Raw genomic sequence first — 27883 nt, 5'->3', positions numbered from 1 at the left:
ACAGTGTGATGCTTTCAATGAGAAATAACCACAAGATCTCAGATAGTAAAACTAAATGCAGTCGTGTGAACATCTGCCTAAAACCAAAAACATCACATGACGCTCAGGTGACTCATGTTGCACGTTTATTGACCTCAGATAAAGACAAGCAGCCGGCTCAGACTGTCTGCAGTTAACAGCAAGTTTATTCCTGAAAAGCTTCATGATGAGCTGCGTCACACGAAAAACAAAAAGCGATTCTTTGTCTCTGTAACAGTCCTGCCGTTCATCGTCGACGAGAGGAAAAAAAAACAAATCACTCTTTTAAAGTCTCTTCTAGGGTGCAAAATGGCTTCGAGCGAGAGCGTCTTGTTTCCCAGAAGGCCTCAGTGGTCGAGGATACGCAGGTTTCCTGAAACGATCTTGTTCTCCAGCATCGCTCCGGCGGGAATATCGATCCGGTCGCCGTGATTCGCTATGATGATGACGGTTCCCTGGAGACACAACAGAGTAAATATCAACTCAGACAGTTTACAGATGAGAAGAAAAACTAGAGTGAAAAGTTTTTCCACAGTTTTACAATTAATATTTACAGCAACAATTACAAAAACAGTAATGTAAAAATACTCCATTACAGGTAAAATTACTACAGTAAAAGTACATAAGTATTATGAGCTTGATGTAGTTAAAGTATTGCAGTAAAAGTACATAAGTATTATGAGCTTGATGTAGTTAAAGTATTGCAGTAAAAGTAGTGGTTTGGTCCCTCTGACTGATATATTATTATATATGACATCATTAGATTATTAATAGTGAAGCATCAGTGTTAGAGCAGCATGTTACTGTTGTAGCTGCTGGAGGTGGAGCTAGTTTACACTACTTTATATACAGTTAGCTAGTTTAGTCCAGTGGTTCCCAACCTAGGGGTCGGGCCCCTCCAAAGGGTCAGCAGATAAATCTGAGGGGTGGTGAGATGATTAATGGGAGAGGAAAGAAGAAAAAACAAAGTTCTGATACACAAATCTGTTTTCAGTTTTTGGACTTTTTCTCTAATCTTTGATTTTTGCTGAAATATTGGATCATTTGAACATTTATTGAAATGAAAGCATGTGAGAAGTTCAGAGGGAAAAATCACTATTTGGTGGAGCTGTTAACAACTCATAGACATGTGAAATGTGACCCCGACTACACACTGCTTTTTGTAAGACGTCAAAAGCCAAAAAGGTTGGAAACCACTGGTTTCATCTTTAACAATGTGTTGTATTTTAAAAGCTTGTTATATTATCCATTGTGTCAAATCTTCATCTGAAAAGTAACTTAAGCTGTCAAATAAATGTAGTGGAGTAGAAAGTACAATATTTTTAAAAAGCTTTGTTAGATGCAGACAGAGACGGAGGGATCCTGAACAAAGTTGTGAGCAGATTTGATGCAAATCTCTCTTCAATAATATCTGAGATAATGTTAAAATCTTCCATGTGTGTGAAGGAACGTGCAGGAGGAACATTCTTGAAGACTGTAGGTAACCTGGTGTTGGTGTAACAGATACGCTGCACAATTTTACATTGTATAACAGCGATTTAGGAAGTTTTAGGGCTGAATACAACTTAACTTTACCTACAACTTTAAAACCACCAATTCTCAAATAAACTGAATGATTCCATTGATGAGCTTTAAGCCCAAATTCTGTAGCTGTGATGTAAAATGTGTCATCTGCTGTTTGGATATAAGCAGACAAACATGTAATTATTTCTTTTATGGTAAAGATCTCCTGCACTTTCTCAACTTAAAGCTACAGAAGCATACTGCATTCACCAAAGAAAAAAAACGGAGGCTTTATGTCGTAATTATGACGTATCATCTCAAAATTATGAGAAAAGCTTAAACGATACATTTCTAACAACAACAACAACATGTTTCTAACCTTCAGAGAGACGTTCTTTCCGAAGGTGACGTCTCCCGACACGGTGAGGTGATCGAGCTCCAACATATCGGGGATGTTTTCAAACCGAGCCAGAAACTGCTGAACCTGCAGGACCGAAAAAAACACAGAAACACTTTCAAACTAAACGATTTCAGCTCCACTCAGACGTCAAAGCTTCTCTATTCGGATAAAAACACAACGATTGTAGAATAAGCTGATCAATAAGTAGGATGTGAGGTTAATGAAGGGACAGGACGGCGTCCGTGGCGGCGCTGACCTTGGTGAAGGAGCTGCCCAGCTTGACGTGCGGCGTGGTGGGGAACTCTCTCTCCTTGCTCATGGTGAGCGAGCCGTTGTCCAGGCTGTACAGGTTGGACATCACCAGCAGCAGGTCGGACGACGTCTTCACCGGCAGGAAGCGGCTGCGGGGGACGTTCACGCCCAGGGCGTTGTCGAAGCTCTTGATGGCGGCGCCCACGGCCGTCTCCAGCTGGATGACGTTCAGGCCGCCTTCCAACGTCTGGAGAGACATTCAGGGGATTCAGTTAGAGCAGGAAACCGCAGCATCCATCCTGTGTTTACTGTTAATCGTATTTTATTTAGTTTTTATCTTCTTTTAGAAACTTTCTAGACTCATTTTTTCATTAAACTTTTCTTAACTGATGTTTTGCTTTTCTGTACATGATATTTCTGTTTCGTAGCTGCAACAATTTACTCCGTTAGTTGCCAATTATAACATCTTTAGCCACTATTTTAATCATCTATTAATCATTTGGAGTCATTTTTAAGAGAAAAATGTCCAAATTCTCTGATTCCAGCTTCTCAAATATGAATATTTTCTGGTTTCTTTAGTCCTTTATGACAGTAAACTGAATACATTTGTGTATAAAACAAGACATTTTCATCTTGGACTTTGGAAACAACTAATCAAACAACTAATCGATTAATCTAATGGAAATAATCGTTAGTTTCAACCTGATTTTTTAAACAATTCTTTACTTTCTATCTAATGCCTTATATTAGGGTTGGATAATATGGATAAAATCTTACATTATATGTACATTTAAATTTCAGTAAAATCAGTAAATAACAAGTTTTATTCACAAAAATGTTCCCAAAGAGTAAAATTTCAAACCGCAGAGCTTCAGTAAATAAAAACACCTTTATAATATATACTTAATAAATACTGAAAAAATTGCTTGTTTTGTCTGATTAACAGTTTAAAATGTTAAGATGTTAAATTCACTTTCATAAACGTCAAAGAAAAGCAACAAATCTTCACATTTGAGAAGCTGGAAACCAAATATTTGGCATCTTTGCTTAAAAAGTTATTCAATAATCAAAATAGTTCTTTCAATTACTTTCCTGTCAATCATTTCTCAACTATTAATCGATCAATCGCTGCAGCTCTAACCAGCATCTTTTACTGGAAGCCGACTGGACTAACGGGGGGTTTGTTTGTTCGTCACCTTCGGGTTGACGATGATCTCCAGGTCCATGGCGTTCTTCTCGTGCAGCCTCTTGATGGCGGGCAGAGAGATCCACAGGTTGTTGGTGTTGAAGATCTTGAACTTGGTGACGGACTTGAACTCGTCTACGTGAGCTTTGGGTACCTGAGCGATCTCCAGCAGCCTCAGGTGATTGTCGTACTGGATCAGAGTCCCACCCTGCAGGGAAGACGACACGCTTGAGAGGGGAAAAGATCTCAACAGATGAACGAGCGAATAACGTAATAAATCGTTCGGACCTTGACGTCAGCTCTGGTCTTGTCGGTGACCTCCATGATGAACTCGCAGCGTTTGTCGGCCGGTTGGCTCATCAGGTGGCGGAGGATGAAGAGGTCGACGGTGGCGCCCAGGTTGTCGATGTTGGACACGAAGATGTACTCTTTCCCCTCGGCGATGAGTTTGTCCAGCAGCCCGGAGTTGTAGAAACTGGTGTAGATGTCGCCGTGACCCGGCGGGTACCAGGCCTCCACGCTGTCCCCGTTCACCCGCATGGTTTTGGCGATCGGCAGCAGGGACTCCTTGTTGATTCTCGGATATCTGACGGGGAGAAAAAAAACAGTCACTGATCTCTGTGAGGATGAATCCGATGTTCCACAAGACAAATTCAGACATTATGAGGCTTTTTTTTTGAAGATCTGAGGCTGCAGAATCAGTAACATCTTAAATCACGTCTTAAAACTTCTCTTTTATTTTCATAAAGTTTTATGTTTCCAGCTCTGGTATTTTAATGGTATTTTGGCTGTTTTATTCTACTTTATTCTCTGTAGTTTTATTTGCTGGGTTTCTTTAATTGTGGTGCTTATTTGTTTTGTTTTTCCTGTGTAAAGCTCTTTATTCTCACTATACAGCACAATGTATGTTTCTATAGTTACGCTGACGATACACAACTCTACATCTCCGCTGAAATGATGCTGCAGCTCCGTTACTACCCATCTTCTGGCAATAAATAAATGATGAGCGATAATTTCTTAAAGTTAAATGAGGACAAAACTGAAATCCAACCAGTCGGCCCCAAAACAAAAAGAGATAAATGCTGTTTAATAATCGAAAGGCCTTTACACACTGGACGCGAATATTACGAGGCGAAAAAGCAACGTGATTTTTCTGAGTTTTAACACAGCGAATAAAAGCATCAACCAATCACGAAGCGTAATCTGCACAGACAGATGTTTCTGGCGACGGCCCACGTGGGATGTTGAGTATCCTGCTGTGTGTGTTTTGAACTTATTGACCGTATCCATATTGATTGATCAGCTCCAGGTCTGTCTGTGAGCACTGCAGGCAGACAGGTAGGTTCACTCACTACGGTGGGCGGAGAAATAAAGCCGATGTATCAATACATTGATGCATCATCACCATGTATTTATAAATACAAACACTGTGGATTTCTTCCCGTGGAGCCGACATGCAAACTGTTTTGGTCATCACTGGAGGATGATGTCAACATCTTCCAGTGATGATGACGATCTTGTCCTTCTTCTCCTCACTCAACAAAAGAAGAGGAGAGCGTTATGTCCGTTCAGTCCACACTGGTCTCATGTCCACAGAAGCAGCCGCTGGACAAACTGCTTTCACCAGGCTGACTGACGGCAGAACGAAATTTCATGATACTTCACAATAATGCTGTAAATCAGAAGGAGGAAACAAAACCTCACAATCAGAGCTGCAGTAAGAGGAGGAGCAACACTGGAAATACAATAGAGCTGCAACGTCACTCTGCAGAACTGAAACTTTAAGTTTGTCAGTGACAGCAGAGCTGCAGTCGAGTCTCTCCACTTCTGTCCAAATAAAAATTAAACTGAGTTCATCAAGTCTTTCTCAACAACACAGCAGAGTCTCTGCCAAACACTGGTGAGTACAACTGATCATATTTAATGTTTCAACAACCAGCTTTAACACAGCAGACAGGAAGTTCCACTCTTTTCATTTCATACTGACACTTGTGAAATTAGTGACAATATAACTAAAGATGTTTTTACACAGATTCAGTGAAACAACTTTAATTGTTTTTTAAACAGTCTCTCTGTGTCAGTTCTGAGGACTTTTGTAACTTGTAACTGAATCTCTGTGGTTTGGAGTTCAGCTTCACTCCAACCTTCCTGGTCTTATTACTATTTACTGATCACTTCCTACAGACACACTGCATTCTATTTCCTGTAGCTGTTTTACATTAAAAGCTTTCTACCAACAAGCAGCAGCTTTTATTGTGAAGCAGCTGGAGGAAATAAAATGTGTTTGTTGCAAACTTAGAACAGCTTTGTTAGCAGTGCTATTCTTCAATAACAGTTGGTCTACACAACAAGATATGGACATATTCTGTGTTATGTTGTCAGTGGTTCATTTTAAAGAATGTATGGAAGAATAGTACAAGCAGAAACAGCCACAATGAGCTGTTAGATAAAGAGCTGCAGATGACAGTCTCTTACTGTGTTTGTACAAACCAGCTCACATAAAACACGTCATCAAAGTAAACAACAACTTTAAACTCACCATGCAGCCTTGTGGATAACTGTTTGAGCTGCCAGAACGACTTAAATGATCACGGTTGCTCACGACTCCGTTCAAATGTTCCCATCCCGATCAATAACAGGGAAAATATAGTTCAAAATTACTTCACCTAATATCACGTTATACTTAATACAACAATAATTATCCTTATTTGGTTTTTAACAAAGAAATGAAATTTAATTTAAAACAAAATATGTCTTTTGTTTTTCACACTCAGTGTGTAGATATGTCTACTGGCAGCTGTCTGCTATCTGAAGATCAGTTTCTGTGCTGCATCTGTCTGGATGTGTTCACTGATCCAGTCACCACACCATGTGGACACAACTTCTGCAAAAACTGCATCACTGAATACTGGAATGTTAATGTTCCTTGCCAGTGTCCCATGTGTAAAGAGATTTTTAACACAAGACCTGAGCTTCACGTCAACACATTGTTCTCTGAGGTTGTTTCTCAGTTCAGACAGGAAGCTCAACAGAAAGCCAGCAGCAGCAGCTCAGAGCAACAAGCTGCCAAACCAGGAGAAATTCTCTGTGACGTCTGTACTGGAACCAAACTGAAGGCCCTGAAGTCCTGTCTGGTGTGTCTGACCTCCTACTGTGAGACTCACCTGGAGCCTCATCTGACAATGTCAGGCCTGAAAAGACATCAGCTGATGGACCCTGTGGAGAACCTGGAGGGCAGGATGTGTATGAAGCACGATAAACCTCTGGAGCTGTTCTGTAAGACCGACCAGACATGTGTCTGCATGCTCTGCTCTGTTTTAGACCACAAGACACATGAGTTTGTTCCTCTGAAAGAAGAATATGAAGGAAAGAAGGCAGAGCTGGAGAAGACAGAGGCTGAAATTCCGCAGATGATCCAGAAGAGACGACTGAAGATTCAAGAGATCAAACACTCAGTTGACCTCAGTAAGGAAGATGCAGACAGAGAGAAAGCAGAAGGTGTTCAGGTCTTCACCGCTCTGAAGGAGTCTGTTGAGAGAAGCCTGAATGAGCTCATTGAGACGATTGAAGAGAAGCAAAGAACGACAGAGAAACAGGCTGAAGACTTCATCAAAGAGCTGGAACAGGAAATCTCTGAGCTGATGAAGAGAAGCTCTGAGGTGAAGCAGCTCTCACGCTCTGAAGACCACCTCCACCTCCTCCAAAACTTCCTGTCCCTGAAAGCTGCTCTACCCACCAAAGACTGGACAGAGGTCAGCGTCCGTCCACCATCATATGAGGGGACTGTGATGAGAGCTGTGACTCAGCTGGAGGAGACGCTCAGTAAAGAGATGAAGAAGCTGGTTGAGGCTGAGCTGAAGAGGGTCCAGCAGTATGCAGTGGATGTGACTCTTGATCCTCATACAGCACATCCTAAACTCATCCTGTCTGATGATGGGAAACAAGTAAATCATGGTGATGTGAAGAAGAATCTCCCAAACAACCCAGAGAGATTTTCCTCTTGTGTTTGTGTTTTAGGAAAGCAGAGTTTCTCTTCAAGCAGATTTTACTTTGAGGTTCAGGTTGAAGGGAAGACTGACTGGGCTTTAGGAGTGGCCAGAGAGTCGATCAACAGGAAGGGACAAATCACACTGAGACCTCAGAATGGTTTCTGGACAATACGGTTGAGAAATGGAGATGAATACGAAGCTTGTGCTGGACCTGCAGTCAGTCTCTCTCTGAAGTCTCGGCCTCAGAAGGTGGGGGTGTTTGTGGATTATGAGGAGGGTCTGGTCTCCTTTTATGACGTAGATGCTGCAGCTCTTATCTACTCCTTTACTGGCTGCTCCTGCACTGAGAAACTCTACCCATACTTCTGTCCCTGTCCTAATGATGGTGGTAAAAACTCCGCCCCTCTGATCATCTGTCCTGTCAATCAAACTGAGTAGAGTAATCACCTGTTTTATGTCATAAATGTGTCTTTGTTTTTGAAGAGAGTAAATATACAAACACATTCTTGTTTATTATGAGAAAAAACACAAACTAGGATTTCTATCTAAAATTAAATCTCTATTTAAACATCTGATCAAATCCGGGATTTTATCGTTCTAGTGTTGAGTTTTGTCAATAAACCGAAAACTAAACCCTACATCATGAAATAGTTAGCTATTAGCTTAGCTTACTAACATTTCTAATATAAATTATCCAATTAAATCAAGTAGATATCTTTCACCGTTACAGTCTTTTTAGTGCCAAAGTTCCTCTTTTTGTTACTATACTTCCACCGCAGCTCAACAGGGAAACACTGTCCGAGGAAACACAAAGAGGGAATTTGATGCTAAAAAGATTTTCGGGTCACTGGTTACGGTCCAGGAAATGAATGTAAGTCTATTTAATGTCCCCAAAAGTGACCACTGTGTGTGTATGTGTGTGTGTGTTGTACCTGCTCTGGTTGAAGGTGTGGATATGGACGCGATGGTGTTTGTACTTCTGTAGGATCTTCTTTGTTTCTTCGGCAGTGTTGAAGGAGTTCATGAGAACGAGCGGCACGTCGGCATTGAAGGCTTTGTTCAGGTGCTGATGACGACGAAACAGTAAGAGAAGAAGAAGGAGAAGAAAAAAGGTTCAACATGATCCTCAGCGGTTAAAAGCTTGTTGCTGTGATGTTTCCATGCGTCTTTACCTCTATCTGCTGGACGGTCAGGTCCAGGAAGGTGTTTTCGTTGCGGACGCTGATCAGACTCTTGGGGCCCTTGCAGCCCATACTGGTTCCCAGTCCGCCGTTCAGCTTTACCACAGCGAGCTTGTTGAGGCTGGCGGCGATGTCGTCAGGGAGACCTTTCAACTTGATCTTCTCATAGGACTGAATCTGACCAGACAGAGCAGAGTGAGAACACAAGGTTAAAGAGACACAAGGCGTCAAATGTACTCAACAAACTCTCTTAACTGTACAAAACAAAAGTCTCTAGTAACAAACTCTCATAACTGTACAAAACAAAAGTCTCTGGTAACAAACTCTCATAACTGTACAAAACAAAAGTCTCTGGTAACAAACTCTCATAACTGTACAAAACAAAAGTCTCTAGTAACAAATCTCTTAACTGTACAAAACAAGAGTCTCTGGTAACAAACTCATAACTGTACAAAACAAAAGTCTCTGGTAACAAACTCTCTTAACTGTACAAAACAAAAGTCTCTAGTAACAAATCTCTTAACTGTACAAAACAAAAGTCTCTAGTAACAAACTCATAACTGTACAAAACAAAAGTCTCTGATAACAAACTCTCTTAACTGTACAAAACAAAAGTCTCTAGTAACAAACTCATAACTGTACAAAACAAAAGTCTCTAGTAACAAATCTCTTAACTGTACAAAACAAAAGTCTCTGGTAACAAATCTCTTAACTGTACAAAACAAGAGTCTCTGGTAACAAACTCATAACTGTACAAAACAAAAGTCTCTGATAACAAACTCTCTTAACTGTACAAAACAAAAGTCTCTAGTAACAAACTCTCATAACTGTACAAAACAAAAGTCTCTGGTAACAAACTCTCTTAACTGTACAAAACAAAAGTCTCTAGTAACAAACTCTCATAACTGTACAAAACAAAAGTCTCTAGTAACAAACTCTCTTAACTGTACAAAAGTCTCTGGTAACAAACTCTCATAACTGTACAAAACAAAAGTCTCTAGTAACAAACTCTCATAACTGTACAAAACAAAAGTCTCTGGTAACAAACTCTCTTAACTGTACAAAACAAAAGTCTCTGGTAACAAACTCTCATAACTGTACAAAAGTCTCTAGTAACAAATCGCTTAACTGTACAAAACAAAAGTCTCTGGTAACAAACTCTCTTAACTGTACAAAACAAAAGTCTCTGGTAACAAACTCTCATAACTGTACAAAAGTCTCTAGTAACAAATCTCTTAACTGTACAAAACAAAAGTCTCTGGTAACAAACTCTCTTAACTGTACAAAACAAAAGTCTCTGGTAACAAACTCTCATAACTGTACAAAACAAAAGTCTCTGGTAACAAACTCTCTTAACTGTACAAAACAAAAGTCTCTGGTAATAAACTCTCTTAACTGTACAAACTGTTCATGAGGAGCTGAACCTTCCTTATCATCAGCATCATCAACGCCACTAAAATGTCCATAAAAGCGACCTGTTCTGCTCTGTTTGTGGATGAGTTTCATTCACAAAAATGTTCCCAAAGAGTGAAAAAGAAGTCGTATTAGAGCAGCTGCACTGTGACAGAAATAAAGAGGGAACGTTAGATGCTAAAAAAACATCTCTCTAAAGCAAAACGCTCCATGAAAATAAAGAGTCTACAAGTGTGTTTCTATGTTTGTGTCCCGTCTGGCAGGTTTGATGGGAAACGTGCAGATCAATAACTGATAAACTGAGCTCTTAAATTTTGAAATCACACAGATTGTTGCATTAAAAATATTGTTGACATTTCAACATGTTTAATGGAATTCAAAGGGAACACAAGTAGAGCTTCAACTAGACAAGATCTGTTGATTATTTTCTTAACTAATCGATTACTTGTATCGTCTATAAAATGTCCAAATATGGTGAAATATGATGATCATTATTTCCTAAAACCAAAGATGAAACCTAAAATGTCTGTTTTGTCTTGATCAACAGTCCAACAACTCAAAGATATTCAGTTTAGTGTCATAGAGGAGTAAAGAAACCAGAAAATATTCACATCTGAGAAGCTGGAATCTGAGAATTTTGGCGTTTTTGCTTAAAAAAAAATGACTCAGAGTGATTAATCAATTATCACAATCGTTGGCAATTCATTTTTTAACTAATTGAAGTTGTAGCTCTAACCACAAAGACATTTAATGAGCAAAAATCAAAAACTAAACTACATTAAATACAAGCAGCTTCCTCTGGAGACATAAAACACATTTTTCAAAATAAAACACCTGGAAACACAAACTGATGCTGAACACGGTTTGAGTTCCCTGTTAATCATTTATAATCACCGGTTTGTTTTTATTTTTTTAAAACAAAACTTTAAAGATCATAAATAAAGAGGGAACGTTAGATGCTAAAAAAAAAATGTCTTTCTAAAGCAAAACGCTCCATGAAAATAAAATAAAGAGTGTTTCTATGTTTGTGTCCCGTCTGGCAGGTTTGATGGGAAACGTGCAGATCAATAACTGATAAACTGAGCTCTTTAATTTCATAATTTGTGAAATCACACAGATTGTTGCATTAAAAATATTGTTGAGGGATGTCAAAGGGAACACAAGTAGCAGCGTCCTCCGGAGACACAAAACACATTTTTCAAAATAAAACACCTGGAAACACAAACTGAAGCTGAACATGGTTGAAGTTCCCCGTTAATCATTAATAATCACCGGTTTGTTTTTATTTTTTTTAACAAAACTTTTAAAGATCAGATGTGAAAACCATGTTAAGTGTAAATGGAGAGTTTGTGAGTTCACTAGAGGAGCAGTTTAGAAACAGGCGACGCTTTGACCTTTAAAACCTCAGCAGCAGCACATGACAGCGGTCTGACACACAGAAAGGACACATGTATTTATGGACACTGTGTGTGTGTGTGTGTGTGTGTGTAATGATGTAATCTACACTTTACCACAGCGGTAATTCAACTCTGTAGTGTTTGTGTAACGCTGTAGATAAAACACACCACTAATCCTCCTCTTTACAACTCATGTGACGTCTTCAAAGATCAAATCACACTAAAAAATTATTTCCTCTATTAAAGCCGAACGTCATCGAGCTGCACAGACTGTTCCGGTTTTATTTGTCAAGGTGTTGAAATGTGTCTCTGTCACTTTTACCATCACTAAAATACAGTTTGGGTGGATGAAAGTTTTGTTTATGATGTTAAAAGCAGTGAAAATTGCATTTAAAATCTAACAACATTATCTTTTTTGTTGCTTTAATGTTAATATTCGGTCTTTACTTCTTTAATCAACATGTTATTTCTGTAACATCATGCTTTCCTCACAAACAACATTTTTAAGTATTTGTTTGTTTGCTTGTTTAGTTTGTATATTTCTGTTTGTTATGATATGTGTGTGTTATTTAATTTTGATTCTTTTCTTTTTATTTTACACTTTCTCATGTTTGCATTCTGTTAAAACTTTAAAACAAATAAATAATTGTTCAAAAAAAATTCCCAATTTCCAATCAATTCTTAATGAAAACTTCTATGTGATAGGAGCTGAAGACATAAAATCAATTAATTAATAACTATCTGCCTGGTTAGAAATCGTTGGGGTTTCTGTTAATTAATAAAGTAGTAGAAGTAACACTGATGCTTTTACACACTCGAGCCTTCGGTTTTTAGTGATATGAAATAATTTTATATTTAACATTTTAGAAGAATGTTAATATTTGGCGAACCTACAAACCCGCCTGATATCATCAACCTACCGGCCTCTGTCGGCCTCGACTCCACTGACGCGTATGACCCGTCGGGTTCGTTACATCAGACGGTAAACAGACGGTTCAGCGGCCGCGACACAAACCGTCAATAATCAGACTGAGTCAACTGGGGCAGCAGCAGGTCAAAGGTCGAAGTTCACTGACATAACGTAAACATGGAAGATGTTTCCTGTTAAAGTCGTATATACGTTTAATTACAGCAAGTGTTAATTATGATGATTACTGTGACTGTTTGAGCAGTTTGTTCACCGCGAAGGTGAAAAGTAATAAAAATATGTCAAATTATCTGTTAGATGTTCCTGTTTACACTGTTCAGTATTAACAGACAAACTATCATTGGATTACTGAAGAAAACTTAAAAACATGATGATTCTCCGGCAAGTTCTGTCTATTTTAGGGCTGCAACTATCAATTATTTTATTATCGATTGATCATTTTGTCTGTAAAAATAGTGAAAAATGCCGATGAAAGCATCACAATATGACCAAGGTGACATATTCAAACTGTTTGTTTTGTCTAAAATTCAAAGATATTCAGTTTATTATCATAACAGACAAACATAAAACAAACTCTACAAGATTTAATCAGCAAATTGCTTGAAAAGTGACTCAAATATTAATTGATTATGTAAATAGTTGCAATTTTTAAGATTTTTTTTAATCTACTGTGTATGTTTTTTTATATTCCTTGTTACGGTGTATTTATTGTTGTCATTTTATCAATTATACATGATCCTTCTGATCATATCTGCTGCTGCTATTTTAGCAAAGACGCCTGATTAAACTTTTTAAATAATGATACACTCAACGAGCACTTTATTAGGAACATCTGTACAATCAAATATATATAAATAAATTCTACTTTTTCAGTTTTTGTTGACATTGTCAGTTGAAAAGTGTTCCTAATGCATCCCAGTAAACCACCACCACCAACCAGTACGACCTCAATAATAAACAGGAAGTAGAATTATCACCTTCCTGACAACGTCAACAAAAACTGAAAATGCAGAAGCTTCATAAAAATAGAATTTATGGCAGCGCTGTGTGTGTAAATACTCTGAAAATTAGGTAATTATGATACTGTTATACAGCTTCTTGTTTGCTGCTGCTGGAAAAAATCACGTGTGTGTGTGTGTGTGTGTGCGTTGCACAAGATCTTTCTGGATATTCGGTTTCAGATTCTTTGATCAGCCTTCGTAACGACATCCTGCGAGTTCAGACACACATCAACGTTAAGGTCATTATTTACAGCAGCTGTGTGTGTGTGTGTGTGTGTGTGTGTGTGTGTGAGAGGTTTCAGCGTGATGGGAAGACGAACGTGTGTTCAAGAGAGTCCCGCAGGAGACAAAATGTCACCGTCTGCCAGACCTCGCTGCCGTGAAACTAGACTTTCGAATGCTGCGGCGGTCAGACTATTCTTAGTCCTTAACCTTCACTCCGCCGGAATATTCTGGGAACATTGAGGGAACGGACTGTGTGTGTGTGTGTGTGTGTGTGTGTGTGTGTGTGTGTGTGTGTGTGTGTGTGTGTGTGTGTGCGTGTGTGCGTGTGTGTGTGTGTGAAATGTCATCATGCTTTTAGCCTGAGCGTTCTCTGTACACGGATCCGGTTTCGTTAGCTTGTTCCTGAAGCACAGCGTTGGTTTCCATTCTGTAGTAGCTGAATCGTTTAAAGGAGCAGTCCAACATTTTCAATCAGACGGATATCAGTTTTATCTCCAGTGTAGAAGCACTTTAGTCCAATTTAGGTACTTATACTTGAGTATTTCCATTATCTGCTGTTTTATTCTTCCACTCCACCACATACTAGAGGGAAATATTGTACTTTTGTATGTAAAATCTATCTATCTATCTATAGCTGTAGATAAACGTAGTGGAGTAAAAAACAGGTCTTATATTATTCTATATATATATATATATTATTCTGTATGTGACTGTTCAATCTATTTTGCAGGGAAAAGAAGGGTTTCTATGTGTGAACTGACCCGAAGGTTGAAAAGAGACATCTAGGTTTTTTATCACTGACCTTGGGATGTTGCATCACAGAGGATTTGCAACATGAAACCATGAGCTCTAGTAAACAGGCGTGCTGGTGTGACCGGTCGTTTCAGGTGCTTACCGAGCCCTCCGGAGGCCGGTGGATCTTGGCCCAGTCGATCGAAGGACCTTTGACCTTCAGGAATCTGTTGAAGAGCTTCTTGAAGCCGTCGAAATCTTTTCTGGTCGTCTGAAGAAACGAAAAAACCGAATATTAACTTCTGCTCTCAGTTAAAAAAAATAATAAATAATCACAACAAACAACAAATAACTGCAGGTTTGGAACATTTAACCTGCATTAACTGATGTTTTTGTCCACTAGTTTTCAGTAGAAACATGTAGTGAACACAACACTGACACATCATCACCTTGTTAGCAAACAGCTGCTAACAAGGTGATGATGTGTTTCTGTCCACCTGGTGAATGTAAGTCTAATATTCACTCTTTTAACTTCTGTTTTTGCTCTCTACCAACTCCTGAGGGAAATATCTGGCTCTTTAGCTGCTAAATGCTCCACTATGTTCACCAGCTAGTCTACAGCTAACTGTGTCTGTTTGTTTGGTGCTGAGCAGGTAGTGTACAGCGGCTTTTTATCTGAAAGCGACGCTATGAGAGCGCTGAGAGTGAACCAGAACAGTAAAGTTGCAGCCGGACAGATAAACAATGAGCTGAAACTCACTATAAAGCTCCGTAAAGCTGAGAGGAGCTGCAGAGTCGCTGATTTTAGAGGGTTAAAAGGATTTTCTGATGTTCGTGTGTCAAGATAATTAATTAATTTCCCATTTCTACCACAGTAAGAAACTTTAAAGATCTGGTATTATGGCCTTTTTTGACTCATTCTTCATGAATACTGAGTCTTTTTTAAACATATCTGTGACATTTTATTCACCAAAAGTTGTTTAGATTTCTCTAAATCCATCTTTCTTCCCCCTGTGAAGCTATTTACATAAAATCTGCATTATTAATGAGCCACCTACTCCAATTGGCTGGAGGTGTGGCCCCCCCACCTTCACCCCCCAGCCAATCAGAATACTACCTAATGAATAATGCAAATTCCCTGACGCTGCATATTTACCTGCAGTAATGTCTGCAGCTGGAGATGTAAGACAGTTTATGAACCAGAGTCTGATCCTGAAAAAGGAATTTTTCAAACGTAGCCGGAGGTCGTTAGCTTATCTTTAGCACAGATATGTTATATTCCTTTAGCTGAGGAACAGAGAGAAACTGTTTTAAAACAAAACAGTAGAAAATCCTGCAGCTGAGTCTCGTTAATCAGAACACAAACACGACCACTCGCTGATAACGGAGGGAACATTCAAAAATGAATTTCAGACATTAATCAGACGTAAATTTCTATCGTCTGGAAGGCTGTAAAGACTTTTTAACTGCTGAACAACCAGCAACACTTCCAGTGTGTGATGCAAACTGCGACTACAGAAGTTATGTAAACACTCAGCGTAGCGTTCGGCGGCGGCGGCGGCGGCGGGCTCACGCTAAAAAAACTTCCTGCAAGTTTAGTTTGACTTTCTAATGAGACGTAGTAACGAGTTCCTCCTCAACACAGCTCACTCTGCAGCTGCATGTTTCAAAATTTCTTAAAAAGACAGAGGAGATAGAATAATTTTACAGAACAGGAAGCTCCAGCCCTTAAAAATACAACATCAGCATCAACAGCAGAGGGAGAAACTGCACATCTGTCTAGTTAAAAGATATTTTCACAGCTTTACTGTGATCACCTGATGCAGCTGGACTCTGTTTTTACAATCTTTAGTTTGTCTTTCACATATTCACAGTCACTGATTTAGTGCTTGTGTTTCTTAACTAGTGTGTGTGTGTGTGTGTGTGTTTTAACCTCGCTGGACCTCGAGGTTGTTCACCTCAAGTTCAACCAGCAGGTCAAAACTCTCCAAACAGAGTCACAGTTTTATACACAGTTAACTCTTCATAGAGCAGTCACTGTGGACTGAACTGTGGATGACATTTCACTGCTTTGACACAAATTTAATGAATTTTCTCTCTGTGTATTTAGAGTTCATTTTACACGTCTACATACTGTTTTAGAAAGTACACAAATTTACTGTAACTTTAAACAGGGATTTTCACTACATCCTGCTACATCTACACCTAAAAATCCCAAATCTTAACGAGGAATTCTTTTCCTCGAGGAGATGGAGAGTTTATGACCATCAGCCACATGATCACATGACTCTTCTAGACACGTGTGTTTGGTTCTGCAGATGGATCAGCCATAAAAAAGGTGTTTTACAAGAAGGGATGAGAAACTGCGTCCAGATGTGTCTGTACATATATTTTTTTGAAGTACTTTATTGATCCTCTGCATTTGATCCATCCTGAGCAGCCTGAAGGACCACCTCCAGTTCTTTACACAGGTATAGATTCACTGGTACACCTGTACCAACTGTTTGTTAACGCCAATATCTGATCAGCCAATCACGTGGCAGCAATTCAGTGCATTTAGGTATGTAGACATGGTCAAGACAATCTGCTGAAGTTCAAACATCAGAGTGGGGAAGAAAGGTGACTTTGAACGTGATGGGGTTGTTGGTTCCAGACGGGAAACTGCTGATCTACGTTGACTTTCATGCACAACCGGTTTACAGAGAAACCATCCAGTGAGCGGCGGTTCTCTGGGTGAAAACGCCTTGTTGATGGCAGAGGTCAGAGGAGAATGATCAGAAACGCAACAGTAACTCAAATAACCGCACTCGTTACAACCGAGGTGTGCAGAGGAGCATCTCTGAATGTGCAACACGTCAAACCTCGAAGCAGAAGATCACATCAGGTGTCACTTCTGTCAGCTGAGAACAGGAAACTGAGGCTAAAGTCGCTACCACGGCGACAACATTGGTTGGGTAACGTAACCATGGCGTAATCCAAGGTTTTAATGGTTTTAAGCCTGTTTTTTTCTAGTGAAAATTAGCATTAGCACTATCACAGTTAACCATACACTGTAAATACACCGTGCTAACCAAGCTAGCAGCTAACACTACAGTCAGCGCTGCCCTCTCGTCCAAATATGGTCACTTCTGGCTCCAAAAATCCAAGATGGCGACGGTCAAAATGCAAACTCGAGGTTTCAAAACGGGAGTCCACAAACCAGTGGGTGACGTCACGGCAGCTACGTCCGTTATTTTTAGAAAGTCAACAGTGTAAAAACAGTTACTGTGGGTAGGGATGCACGATATTATCGGCACGTCATCAGTATCGGCCAAAATGAACATTTTCTGCCGGTTATGAGAGTCCGATTTGTCGTCTTCTCCTCCGCCGCCTGACTGTGCTTCCCTCCACGGACTGTTTCACCCTGACGGTCCCGGTGTTTCCTCCGCAGGCTGCAGTTCACTCAGCTGCCCGTCAGACTCGCTGCTTCTTCTAGCTGGAGGCTAGCTGGCTGTGCTTCCCTCCGGTCATGCTGCTGCTAACGCTCCGCTAGCCTCTCAGCTAACGTTAGCCCCGGCACTCCATGTGGATCCAACCGGAGCACCGAGCCCCGGTTTGTTATTCAGGTTAAATTGGGAAGAAGCAGCGGGTCTGACAGGCAGCGGAGTGAAGTGCAGCCTGCGGAGGAAACACCGGGAACGTCAGGGTGAAACAGTCTGCGGAGGAGCTGCTGCACAGATAGGAAACACCTCGGCTGACAGGATGTACCACTCTGTTGGGGGAAAAAAAAATTCTTCTTTTTGGTTTATAACGGCGGTTGTCAACCAGTGTATTAGGTGCATTACCGCCACCTTCTGCTCCGGAGTGTGGACCAGAGATTAAATCCTACACATTAATCCTGTCTGTCTAATAAACTCAATGAAAACTCTACTGCTGCTCCCACTTGACAGGTTCATTAAAGTTTTAATGCTGAGCTCCTGAACTCCAGTCCTCCTGAGTTCTTCCTTCATATATTGTCTTTCTTGATCATACTTAGTACAATCTATGCTTACATGCATAATAGTCTCCTCAGTCAGCTGGAAAAAAATATGAGTATATATCGGCATCAGCAATCGGCCACAATGAGTTGGAAATATCGGCATATCGGATATCGTGCATCCCTGACTGTGGGGAATATAATGAAAACATGATACGTCTCGATCACGTATGATCCACCTGTCTTGAGTTGTTGTGAGATCAACAAGTGAAATCTGAGCTGCGGTCGTTCAACCTCCGTTAAAATGACACGAATATCAAAGAGCAGAGCATCACACTCACTACACCGCTCAGTCAAACACGCTCGTTAGATGTTGTTTCATCAAGTTACACTCTGATAATTCAATTAAACTTCAATATTCAGGCAGCACCTGTCGTAGGATTAATGTTAAATCTTTTCTTTTTTTCTACAGAAACATGTAGAGCTGCTGAGAGCTTTATACCAAGTCTGTTAAACACTGTTAAAACCATAATTCACCAGGAGGGAAACACAGCTGGGATTCATCAGAGCTGTGGTTTTTTTCCCACCTCTGCCTCGGTCTTGTCGGCTGTGGCGATGAGCGCCTCCAGCTCGCGGTGCATCGAGTCTTCATGTTGCTGAAAGAGTTTCTCCTGGAACTCCGCCATCGCTTCGCCGGTCAGGTCACTGGTCAGGTCTACGAAACACACACACACACGAAAAAAAAAGATTTTAAATTGAAGAATGAAGAGTGACGTTCACTTTCCCCTCAAGAAACTGAACTCAAAAGACGTATTTTCCAGTATTTTATAGACTGTTTACATCAAATGTCTTTGTTGGCTTGTTATAATAATACATACAAGGTGAAAACAAATGTATCCATGGTTTCAACCCTCACAAACATACATGTCCGCAGAAAAAACGCTGGATATTTGTCATTTTGTTAAATATAAACATAATAAATATCACTGCAAAATATCAGCAAAAGCACAAAAAACCCCAAACCGGTCGAAGAAAAGTGTCTCGTTTTTAAAATGAACTTTAAAAAACAACAAGTCCCAGATATCAGAGGAAATTTCTCTCATCTGACCTTTTTACTTCACCACTGTACATTTTTTGAAATTTACAAATGAATCGTGGTCGAAATACTCTGAAAAATAAATCTACTCCCAACATAACATAAAAGATGTTTTACAGAGTTTTTTTTACACATTCTCACGTCAATAAATTCACTTCTTTAACTGAAATGCTGACACATATTTTCCAAAGTTCAGGTTTTTTTGTGAAATCTGCAACAAGAAAAAACTTAATTTAAGCTTAAATGTACAAACACTGAAATTACGGTTCAACTTTTCACTAAATCATGATATAAAAAGCAACATTCAGTGACACAAACATGTTGTTACAGAGTTTGTTTGTATATCTAACAGGAAGCTGCTCGTTATGTGTCACAACTGGAGTTAACTGACAACTTTTATATATGATTTTATATATATGTGTTAGGATGAATTTAACATGATAAACTAAAAGCATGTTGGACTTTAACCTCTTAAATACAGTGTAAGAAAAGTCAACAACAGACAATCAGTGCAAATCAGAAAATTACTTATTAACATTTGGACAAATAGACAAAATGTTTTAAAAAACTTCTACTAGAAGAGAAACTTACCAGCTACAGTTAGAGACATTTTAGCAGAAATGTTAAACAAAGCGATAATGATAAAGAGGAGGAGAGGAAGCAGCTGGCAGGTGTTGGTTAACGGGCGTGTCGGCTCACTGTGAGTCCATGTGTGTGTTAGAAAGTGAAAAATGGTCCCAAAGACAAAAAAAAAAAAAAAAAGTCGGCAGCTGTCAGAGAACAACAGACGTCTTCCTCATCCTCAGCTCGGAGGAAGATCACAGATCTGCTGCTCCGACTCTACAGCTGAACACAAGGCCTGCCCACAACCCAACACACACACACCAATCATACAGCGAGGGAGTGTGTGTGTGTGTGTGTGTGTGGTGACTGTCCTGCCCACTCGAGGGCCCGACCTGCACGTCACACAACTCTGAGCCTATTTAAAGTTTGTCCTGTAGAGAAAACAACAGTTAGAGCTGAAACGATGAGCTGATTTATCAATTAGTTGACAGAAAATTAATTAAGATCAATTAATTTGATGATTTGATTGTGTAAGTTGTTTATTTTCTGACGTCAGCTTCTCAAATGTGATGATTTGCTGCTTTTTTCTCTGTTTTAAACTGTTGTAAAATGATATTTGGTTGATCAAACAAAACCAAAAACAGTTTTTATGAGTAAAATCACTGGTTGCAGCTTCCTAAATGTGATTATTGATCTGGTTTTCATGCTCCTCTATGATAGTAAACTGATTATCTTTGGGTTTTGGACTCTTGTTTAAGGATGATACAGTTTAATAGTCCAAATACACACAAAGGCCATTTCATCCATGTATAAAGCAACTAAAATCTTCCTGGTTTGTTCTTTGGACTCTAGAAAATTCTGTTTTTTTACTGTTTTTTGATGTTATATAAACAAAACAATTAAGAGAAATAATCAGCAGATTATGAATATAATCATTACTTTCAGAACGAGTCTTTAAACTGACATCAGATTCATAATCTTCTTAAATTGTACAAACATACTAAAGTTAAACTCTCTAATTTCACTTGTACATTTCAAAAGTCTGTATTTATGTATTTCCAACTTGTAATTGCTTTTATTAATGTGAAAATAACATTTAACTGTTTTTGCTTTAACTGCACATGTTTATTCTTGTACACACGTCTCTCGAGAACAAGTTACATGTTTAAATAAAATATTATATATTATTATTATATATTATGTATTTTATTTGTTTAGACAACATTTAACATTTAAGAACTTTGGCTTTTTAAATGCAAAAAGAGGTAAAAACATATTATTTTTTTATCAAAGTCACTACTGAACTCAGCTATCATACTCTCACCAGTATCACCAGTATCACCAGTATCACCAGTAAAGAGAAATATTAACTGTATCTCTCATTTAAAAAGCTTCTTGGAAGACGCACATAAATTTAAAGATTATCAAGCTCTAGTTTACAGTAAAGGAAGTTTTGAACGTCACTAATAAACGTATAAAGTTGCTGCGCACTGGTAGTAGTCATAGAAAATGACTGAAGTTTATTTACTATAATTTGACAATAACTTTGGAATTTGCATTTGAATATTTGTTTCACATCTTAAACTTTGAGCTGCAAGAAAATCAGAAAGCTGTTAAAGTAATGTGGCGTTTTTGCAGTTTTGTCAGCAGCTTCTCAGAAATGTCCATCCACCCTTTTTATAGAGTTTTCGCCTATTTGGCATATCCACATGGAAAAGCTTATAACAGAAGAACTGTAAGGCCATGACGCATGTATTAGGCTTCATTTGAAAGGTAACATCTTCTAGTTTCTAGACATGTGTTTGTTTAGCATGTGGCTAAAACACAAACAAAACTACATCAGTTCAAATAAGGCTCAAAAAAGTGTTTTTGGTCCTCGTCTATCATGAGTCATATTTGAATAACAATAATTATGCAGAACACCATAAACCTTCTAAATCTTGTCAACCTGTATAAACTTCCAGACCAAATTGTGCCAACTGCTTTGACTCATTACTGCGTGATGCTACCACTAACAACTGGCTAAAGTGGGTCGCCGGCGATCCAGTGGATGTTAAGATCTTCCCAGAAATAGCTCAGAAAAGTGTATTTTTACATGTAGACTTAGTTGAATTTCTATCTTTTGTCAGATGCAGGAGATTTGTCTTAAAAGATCAGTGTGTAAGATTTAGTGGCACCTAGCGGGACGGACTCGGCAGAAATAGAATATAATAATAATAAGGATGTTTTAATTAGTGTATAATCACCTGAAAACCTCAGAACGAGCCATTTATGTCTACAGAGGGAGCAGGTCCTCGTCCACGGAGCCTGACCATGGAGCTGGATACTGGACTAAAAATGGCGCCCATTTAGTCCTAAAAGAAACGCTCGGCAGGCGCATGCGAAAAAAAAGTTTCTAGCTTCCAGCCCATTGAATATGTGCAGTAGTGTTTCCCCCGCTGGCCCCGCCCACAAATTCCCGCTTGGACCACAGACTTTACATTGTGATGACGTCACTGATTTTAAAATCGCTTTTTTCAGCTCGAGGAAAGTTTTACAAAGATAAAACTTCCATAAATCAAAAGTTCATAATAGAAAGAGTCATAACTGTCAACAGTTTTACAGACGTCTCTTTTACAGTGGTGGTCTACGGGGAAAATGCTTTTTGGGCCACAGGGGGATTTTTTGCTGCAATACCGCTGGTGACCACTGGGCGGCGGCGCCCTATCCAGCTCTTATTATACATCCATGAGCCTGTCATGTTGCACCGCCATGTTTCTACAGTAGCCCAGAACGGACAAACCAAACACTAGTTCTAGAGAGCCTTTCACGAGTTTCACAGCCACCGTAGATTCTCCTACGTGGTTGGAAGGGGAGGAAGAGGAGGAAGAGGAGGAAGAGGAGGGTATTCAGTTGGTTGTAATCTGCTACCTCACCACTAGATGTCACCAAATCCGACACACTGCTCCTTTAAAATTATTTGCTGTATTTTAAAATTGTATCATTTTGTCATCTTTATGTTTACAATCAGTGAGTGTTTGGTGAACCTGTGTAATTTATGTGTTTTGGTGCTTTAAATGATTGTGTAACAACTTCCTCAGTGAGACTATAATGGTGACCTTTACTTTGACCTTGTGTGAGAAGGTCAAGGCAGTATTTAGTCTGAGGCTTTTAAAACATATTTTCAGTTGTCCGTGTGTGATCTGGGAGACCTTGAGGGGCCTTCAGGGACCAGTGGTTCAGCAGGAAAATATGGAATAGTATTTATTTTATGCTTACCAATCTTGTTTACTAATCCAAATTCACACAAACACCACTTTAATGTTTTTCTAAAGCAACTAAAATCTTCTTGGTTTGTTTCCTACGTCTTAATAATGCTTTTATATTGATTTTACATCTTTAGCTCATTGTTATTTTCTATTTACATACCGCTGTGTCTTTTCATATTGTCTTGTGAATCTTTTTTATCTTAATGCCTTTTTGTATCATAAAACTCTTTGATTTGCTTTGTTGTTGAGAGGTGCTGCACTAATAAACTAGCGTTATCTTATATCTAGGGCTGCAACTAACAATTATTTTCATTACTGATTAATCTGTTGATTATTTTTACTTGATTAAGCGATTAATCGTTTAGTTGTTTGGTCTATAAAACATCGATCTCTGACCCAAAGCCCAAGGGGACGTCCTCAAATGTCCACAACCCAAAGATATTCAGTTCACTGTCATAAAGGACTACAGAAACCAGGAAATATTCACATTTAAGAAGCTGGAATCAGAGAATTTGGTCATTTTTTTCTTTAAAAAAATGACTTATCAAAATAGTTGATTAATTTAATAGTTGGCAACCAATCACCTAATCATTGCAGCTCTATTTATACCTCTCAGTATGTTTTGTTTTCCTCTAATAGTTTCAGCTTTGTTCTTATTTTGTTTTGTAAAGCACTTTGTACCCTTGTTTAGAAGGGAAATAACAATATATAAAATTAATTTGCTTATTTATTAATAGAATAAATGCAATTGTAGGCTACATGTCAATATTCATCTCTTGGAGAGGTTTCTATATTTTCATTGCATATATCGATATATTTAGAAGCACAGCTGGAAATTGTATTTTGGGATTTGTATGTATCTGTGTGTGAAGTCACTGGTGACAGTTCACTGTAGGAGCCACTCACCAACACACACACACACACACACACACACACACACTTATAAACACACATTTATACACACACAGGGCGGAAGCAGCTTCATGCCAGCAGCCCAGACGTCTTTTAATGCTTTTGAATTTTCATTCAAATCCCCCCAAAAAAGCTGCAAACAACACTCTGCTTTCACGAACTTTTTGGTGCACAAACAGCCACAGCTCTGCATGTTACCCACCTGAACAACACTGTCAAAAGTACCGGAAGAGCTTCAGAAACAAACCGGGGACAACACGGAAAAACCTCAGAGCCGCACAGACTAACGTTACCGGGGGACTCAGTTTTGGGGGGACAAAGTGGAGTTAAAAGCGTTTAGAGTCGCTGTGGTGTCATCCTCCTGCTGTTAGCTCCGGTAGCTGACAGCCAGCCTAGCTTGCTGCAGCGCGGACACACCGCCTTTCTACAGCGTAGTGACGTAACGGCTAACTGTTTTAAATGAGAGCGGTGATTGGTCTAGAAAGCCTGTCAATCAGACGGAGCTGCCCTCATGTCCCGCCCCCTCAGGATCATCTCACCTGTAGACTCAAACAAGCTATTCTATTTTTAATACAACGTAAACAACTCGTATTACTCGTGTTTTTATAACTTTAAATGCATTTTATTCACATTTCATCGCCTTTTACACCATTTTCATTCAGTTTTATTTATATTTAATTTATTTTAGTTTCTATTGCAGCCAAATTTGACTTCATTCTCAGTTGTTTTTATAGTAAATGCAGCTGTTTTTTCTTAAATTCTTAGTTTTGCAACTTCATTGTCCTTCCCATAAAAAGTTGGGGAACGTAACTAAGTACATTTACTCTAGTCTGTACTGAAGTACAATTTTAAGATACTTGTACTTCAGTATTTCTATTTTTTTGCTACTTTTTTACTTTTACCCCACACCATCAGATTGACATTTTCATTATCAACTAATCTGTCGATTATTTTCTTGATCAATTGATTCGTTGTTTCGTCTATAAAATGTCAAAAAAAATGGTGAAAAATCTCAGTCACTGTTTCCCAAAACTCAAGATGATCCTTGAATGTTTTGTCAATCCAAAAATATTCAGTTTACTGTCAGAGAGGATTAAAGAAACCAGAACATTCAGAGAATTTGGACATTTTTTCCTTGAAAATGACTCAAAACAATTAATCAGTTGTCAAAACAGTTGGCGAATTATTCAATAGTTGGCGATTAATCAAATTAATCGTTGCAGCTCAAGAAATTTCCTACTTTTTACTACATGTATTTCACAGCTATAGTTACGAGCTGCTTTTCAGATCAATATTTTATATGTAAAACATGTGATCAGTTTATAGAAGATGGATTTTCATTGCTGAGACTACACAACAGTGTAAGTTCTTCCAGCTTTACCTTGAAAACATTAAAACACGTCAATGAATCGGTATTATATGTATATGTATTATTTATTATATGTATGTATATGTATTATATATTCCAATAATATATATTTGATAAATGTAACACTGTAACACTAAATGAGGCCATTTTGCCTGATTAATACTTTTACCTTTGATACATTAAGTACATTTTGACACCAAAACTTATAATTCAAAATTTTTCAGGACTTTTACTTGTAAAGGAGATTTTTTTCATTATGTTAATGCTACTTTTACTTAAATAAAAGGTCTCAGTGCTTCTTCCACAGCTGGTTATTACTCTGCAGGCCAAATTAAGCTTTTACATCAAAGGAGAACAACATATATTGAAAAATATATACATAGATATAGGTACTAAAACTAGATTTTAAGACAGAGACCCTCAATTTATTTATTTCATTTTATATTTATTTAGCATTTCCATCTGTAGTTCCTGGATGGAGGCCAGCAGAGATGTGGAAGTTGCTTATAAGACAACTAGTTCTAACACAGGACCGACCATAGTTGGTATTATAGTTTGGTGGTGCAAATTCACAGTTAATATTATGGAGGATATAGTCGTCTGTTATAGTCACTTCTCCAAATGTGGGGAGATAAACATAAGAGTTTAGAAATGTAGCTTCTAATAAAGCCCCTGAAATTATGAATAAATAACTGGATGAATGAATGAGGATCAATTAGGTGACCATTCATGTTCAGTTCAGGTCTTTGCTGCCCCCTTGTGGTTCAAATGATTCACTGGAGGACATGATGGAAATCACATAATATACAGTACATGTAGATAGAATAAAGCCTGATAGAAATCAGTCTGATAGAAATCAGTCTTTATTAGTTTTCTGATGGGTTTCTATGATGATTATGATTAATCTGACACTGATGATCCAGATTTCTCTGTTGATATAACAGACCTGAATGATGAAATACTGTCACCTGCTGTTTTATCCCAGAATCAAAAGTTTTTGGCGATTTACTTCAATCTCTAAATGCTCTGTAATATCTTTTGTTTATTCTGCTTTATTCCATTTTATCTCATGTTTATCTTCTATTTTATTTTACATTTTATAATCCTTTTTGTCTTTTTTATATTGCCTTGTGTTTGTTTTGTTTAATCTTATCTTTTTTTGCCACTGAGGATATTGGATACTGTTGAAGGAGTGCTCTGTCTTATCACTGGTGGCTGGAGCGTCATCTGGGGAACTCTGATGGTTCAGGTCTCCTCCTCAGGGTGTGGGAGCAGTTTGGTGAAAGATAAAGACCATGATGTATCAGCTCCCTCCTATAAGGGTCTGGGGGGGTTGACCCAAAGCTGGACCGACATCACTTAAAATAAACACTAGTTATGTTATAATAATGTATAGATATATATAGAAAAAACAGTAGTAATGGCAAAAAAGTAAAAATTCATGCTAGTAATTACAAAAGGAAACAATAATTCTGTTGACCCACTCTGGAGCTCCCTGATGCCCGACTTGATTGTTATTATTATTATTATTATTATTATTATTATTATTATTGTTGTTATTATCACAGCTGAAGACTTTTCTGTTTGCCTTTTACCAAATTTGAGGGTTAATATTTTGCACTGCACTGTAACTTTTATTTTCTTGCTTTATCTGTCTTATTCCCTTTTAGCTTCCTTTTATTTCCAAATTTAACACTTTTTACTTGTTTTTATACGTCTTTTTACTTGTGTTGCTTTTATATTCTGTTTATGTAAAGCATTTTGAATTGCCTTGTTGTTGAAATGTGCTACACAAATAAACTTACCTTGCCTATTATCATTAGTAGTGGTCTAGTAGTAGCATCGGTGGTCCTACAATAGCAGGATTAGTATAAATATACATTTATTTAGGTTTTTTTTGCTTTCCCTTAGTTCACCCCCTTTCACACATCCACCCTACAAACTTGTTTATTTGTGTTCATCCATTTATGTTCAACAGATACAAACACATATATACACATGCACACATACACTAACATCATGTCAACACATGACGCAACAACTAACATCACCTTGTTCTTTTGTTCCCTGACAAAATGTTTAATCGTCTTCTATCCTTTGTTTTTGTCTTCCTCTTGGTGTTCTGTCAGTGTTTTGTCTTTAGTCTTGCAATAATAATAATAATAATAATAATATTAAAAATAAAATAATTACATGATAACATAACACTGAATAAAAACATGCATTTCATACTGTATCTCATCAAGTTTTTGACTGTAATTTTCACTGTAAAAAAACACGATGACTATCTGACGAGCAGACTTTAATGAGACTTGTTCTTTTGTTCCCTGACAAAATGTTTAATGGGTCTTCTAGCCTTTGTTTTTGTCTTCCTTGTGGTGTTCTGTTGGTTTTGTCTTTTGTCTTGCAATAATAATAAAAATAATAACAAAAAAAAAAGAATAAGTTTAAGGAGTTTCCGACGGAAATTTTAGAAACTGGAAAATGTAGAGCTGAGAAATCTGTCAGTTTTTT

The 27883-nt window shown here is 38.3% G+C and overlaps 2 protein-coding genes across 4 annotated transcripts in view; one reads left to right on the top strand and one right to left on the bottom strand.

The window, feature by feature from the left end:
- Window positions 1-108: 108 nt before the first annotated feature.
- Window positions 109-24415, bottom strand: LOC137180290 (UTP--glucose-1-phosphate uridylyltransferase-like). Of its 2 annotated transcripts, none has more exons than XM_067585600.1 (10): window positions 24203-24415; window positions 18768-18895; window positions 14389-14496; window positions 8521-8706; window positions 8281-8414; window positions 3648-3945; window positions 3370-3567; window positions 2178-2420; window positions 1901-2005; window positions 109-473 (listed from the first exon to the last, which is right to left on the bottom strand). In XM_067585600.1, exons 2-10 carry the CDS (start codon window positions 18864-18866, stop codon window positions 366-368), a joined length of 1479 nt encoding a protein of 492 aa, XP_067441701.1. In that variant the 5' UTR covers window positions 18867-18895; window positions 24203-24415; the 3' UTR covers window positions 109-365. The 2 variants fall into 2 exon arrangements, with proteins under 2 accessions (XP_067441701.1, XP_067441700.1); XM_067585599.1 differs by lacking the exon at window positions 24203-24415 and adding an exon at window positions 19868-20054.
- LOC137180289 (E3 ubiquitin-protein ligase TRIM39-like) overlaps window positions 6143-27883 on the top strand; it is a 159194-nt gene continuing 137453 nt past the window's right edge. Inside the window, exon 1 of one of the 2 annotated variants that reach the window (XR_010927945.1) lies at window positions 6143-8055. Coding sequence is in view for 1 of the 2 variants with exons in the window: in XM_067585596.1 (XP_067441697.1) it covers window positions 6143-7786 (1644 nt within the window). In the remaining variant the exon portion in view is untranslated. Of the gene's footprint in view, window positions 8401-27883 lie in introns of those variants that run through there. The other variant, XM_067585596.1, reaches the window with a different exon arrangement.

Source organism: Thunnus thynnus, chromosome 3 (genome assembly GCF_963924715.1).
Source record: "Thunnus thynnus chromosome 3, fThuThy2.1, whole genome shotgun sequence".
NCBI lineage: Eukaryota > Metazoa > Chordata > Actinopteri > Scombriformes > Scombridae > Thunnus > Thunnus thynnus.
The sequence above is the reverse complement of the archived record's forward strand: the minus strand, read 5'-3'. Positions and strand labels throughout refer to the sequence as shown.

What these genes read in the sequence shown, in the direction of transcription:
- LOC137180290 (XM_067585599.1), bottom strand. An exon ending in CCGACAAGACCGAGGCAGAG is followed by an intron (nt 14,497 to 18,767) that starts GTGGGAAAAAAA and finishes TCGTTTCTTCAG; the next exon opens with ACGACCAGAAAAGATTTCGA. An exon ending in TGGGCAGCTCCTTCACCAAG is followed by an intron (nt 2,006 to 2,177) that starts GTCAGCGCCGCC and finishes TCGGTCCTGCAG; the next exon opens with GTTCAGCAGTTTCTGGCTCG.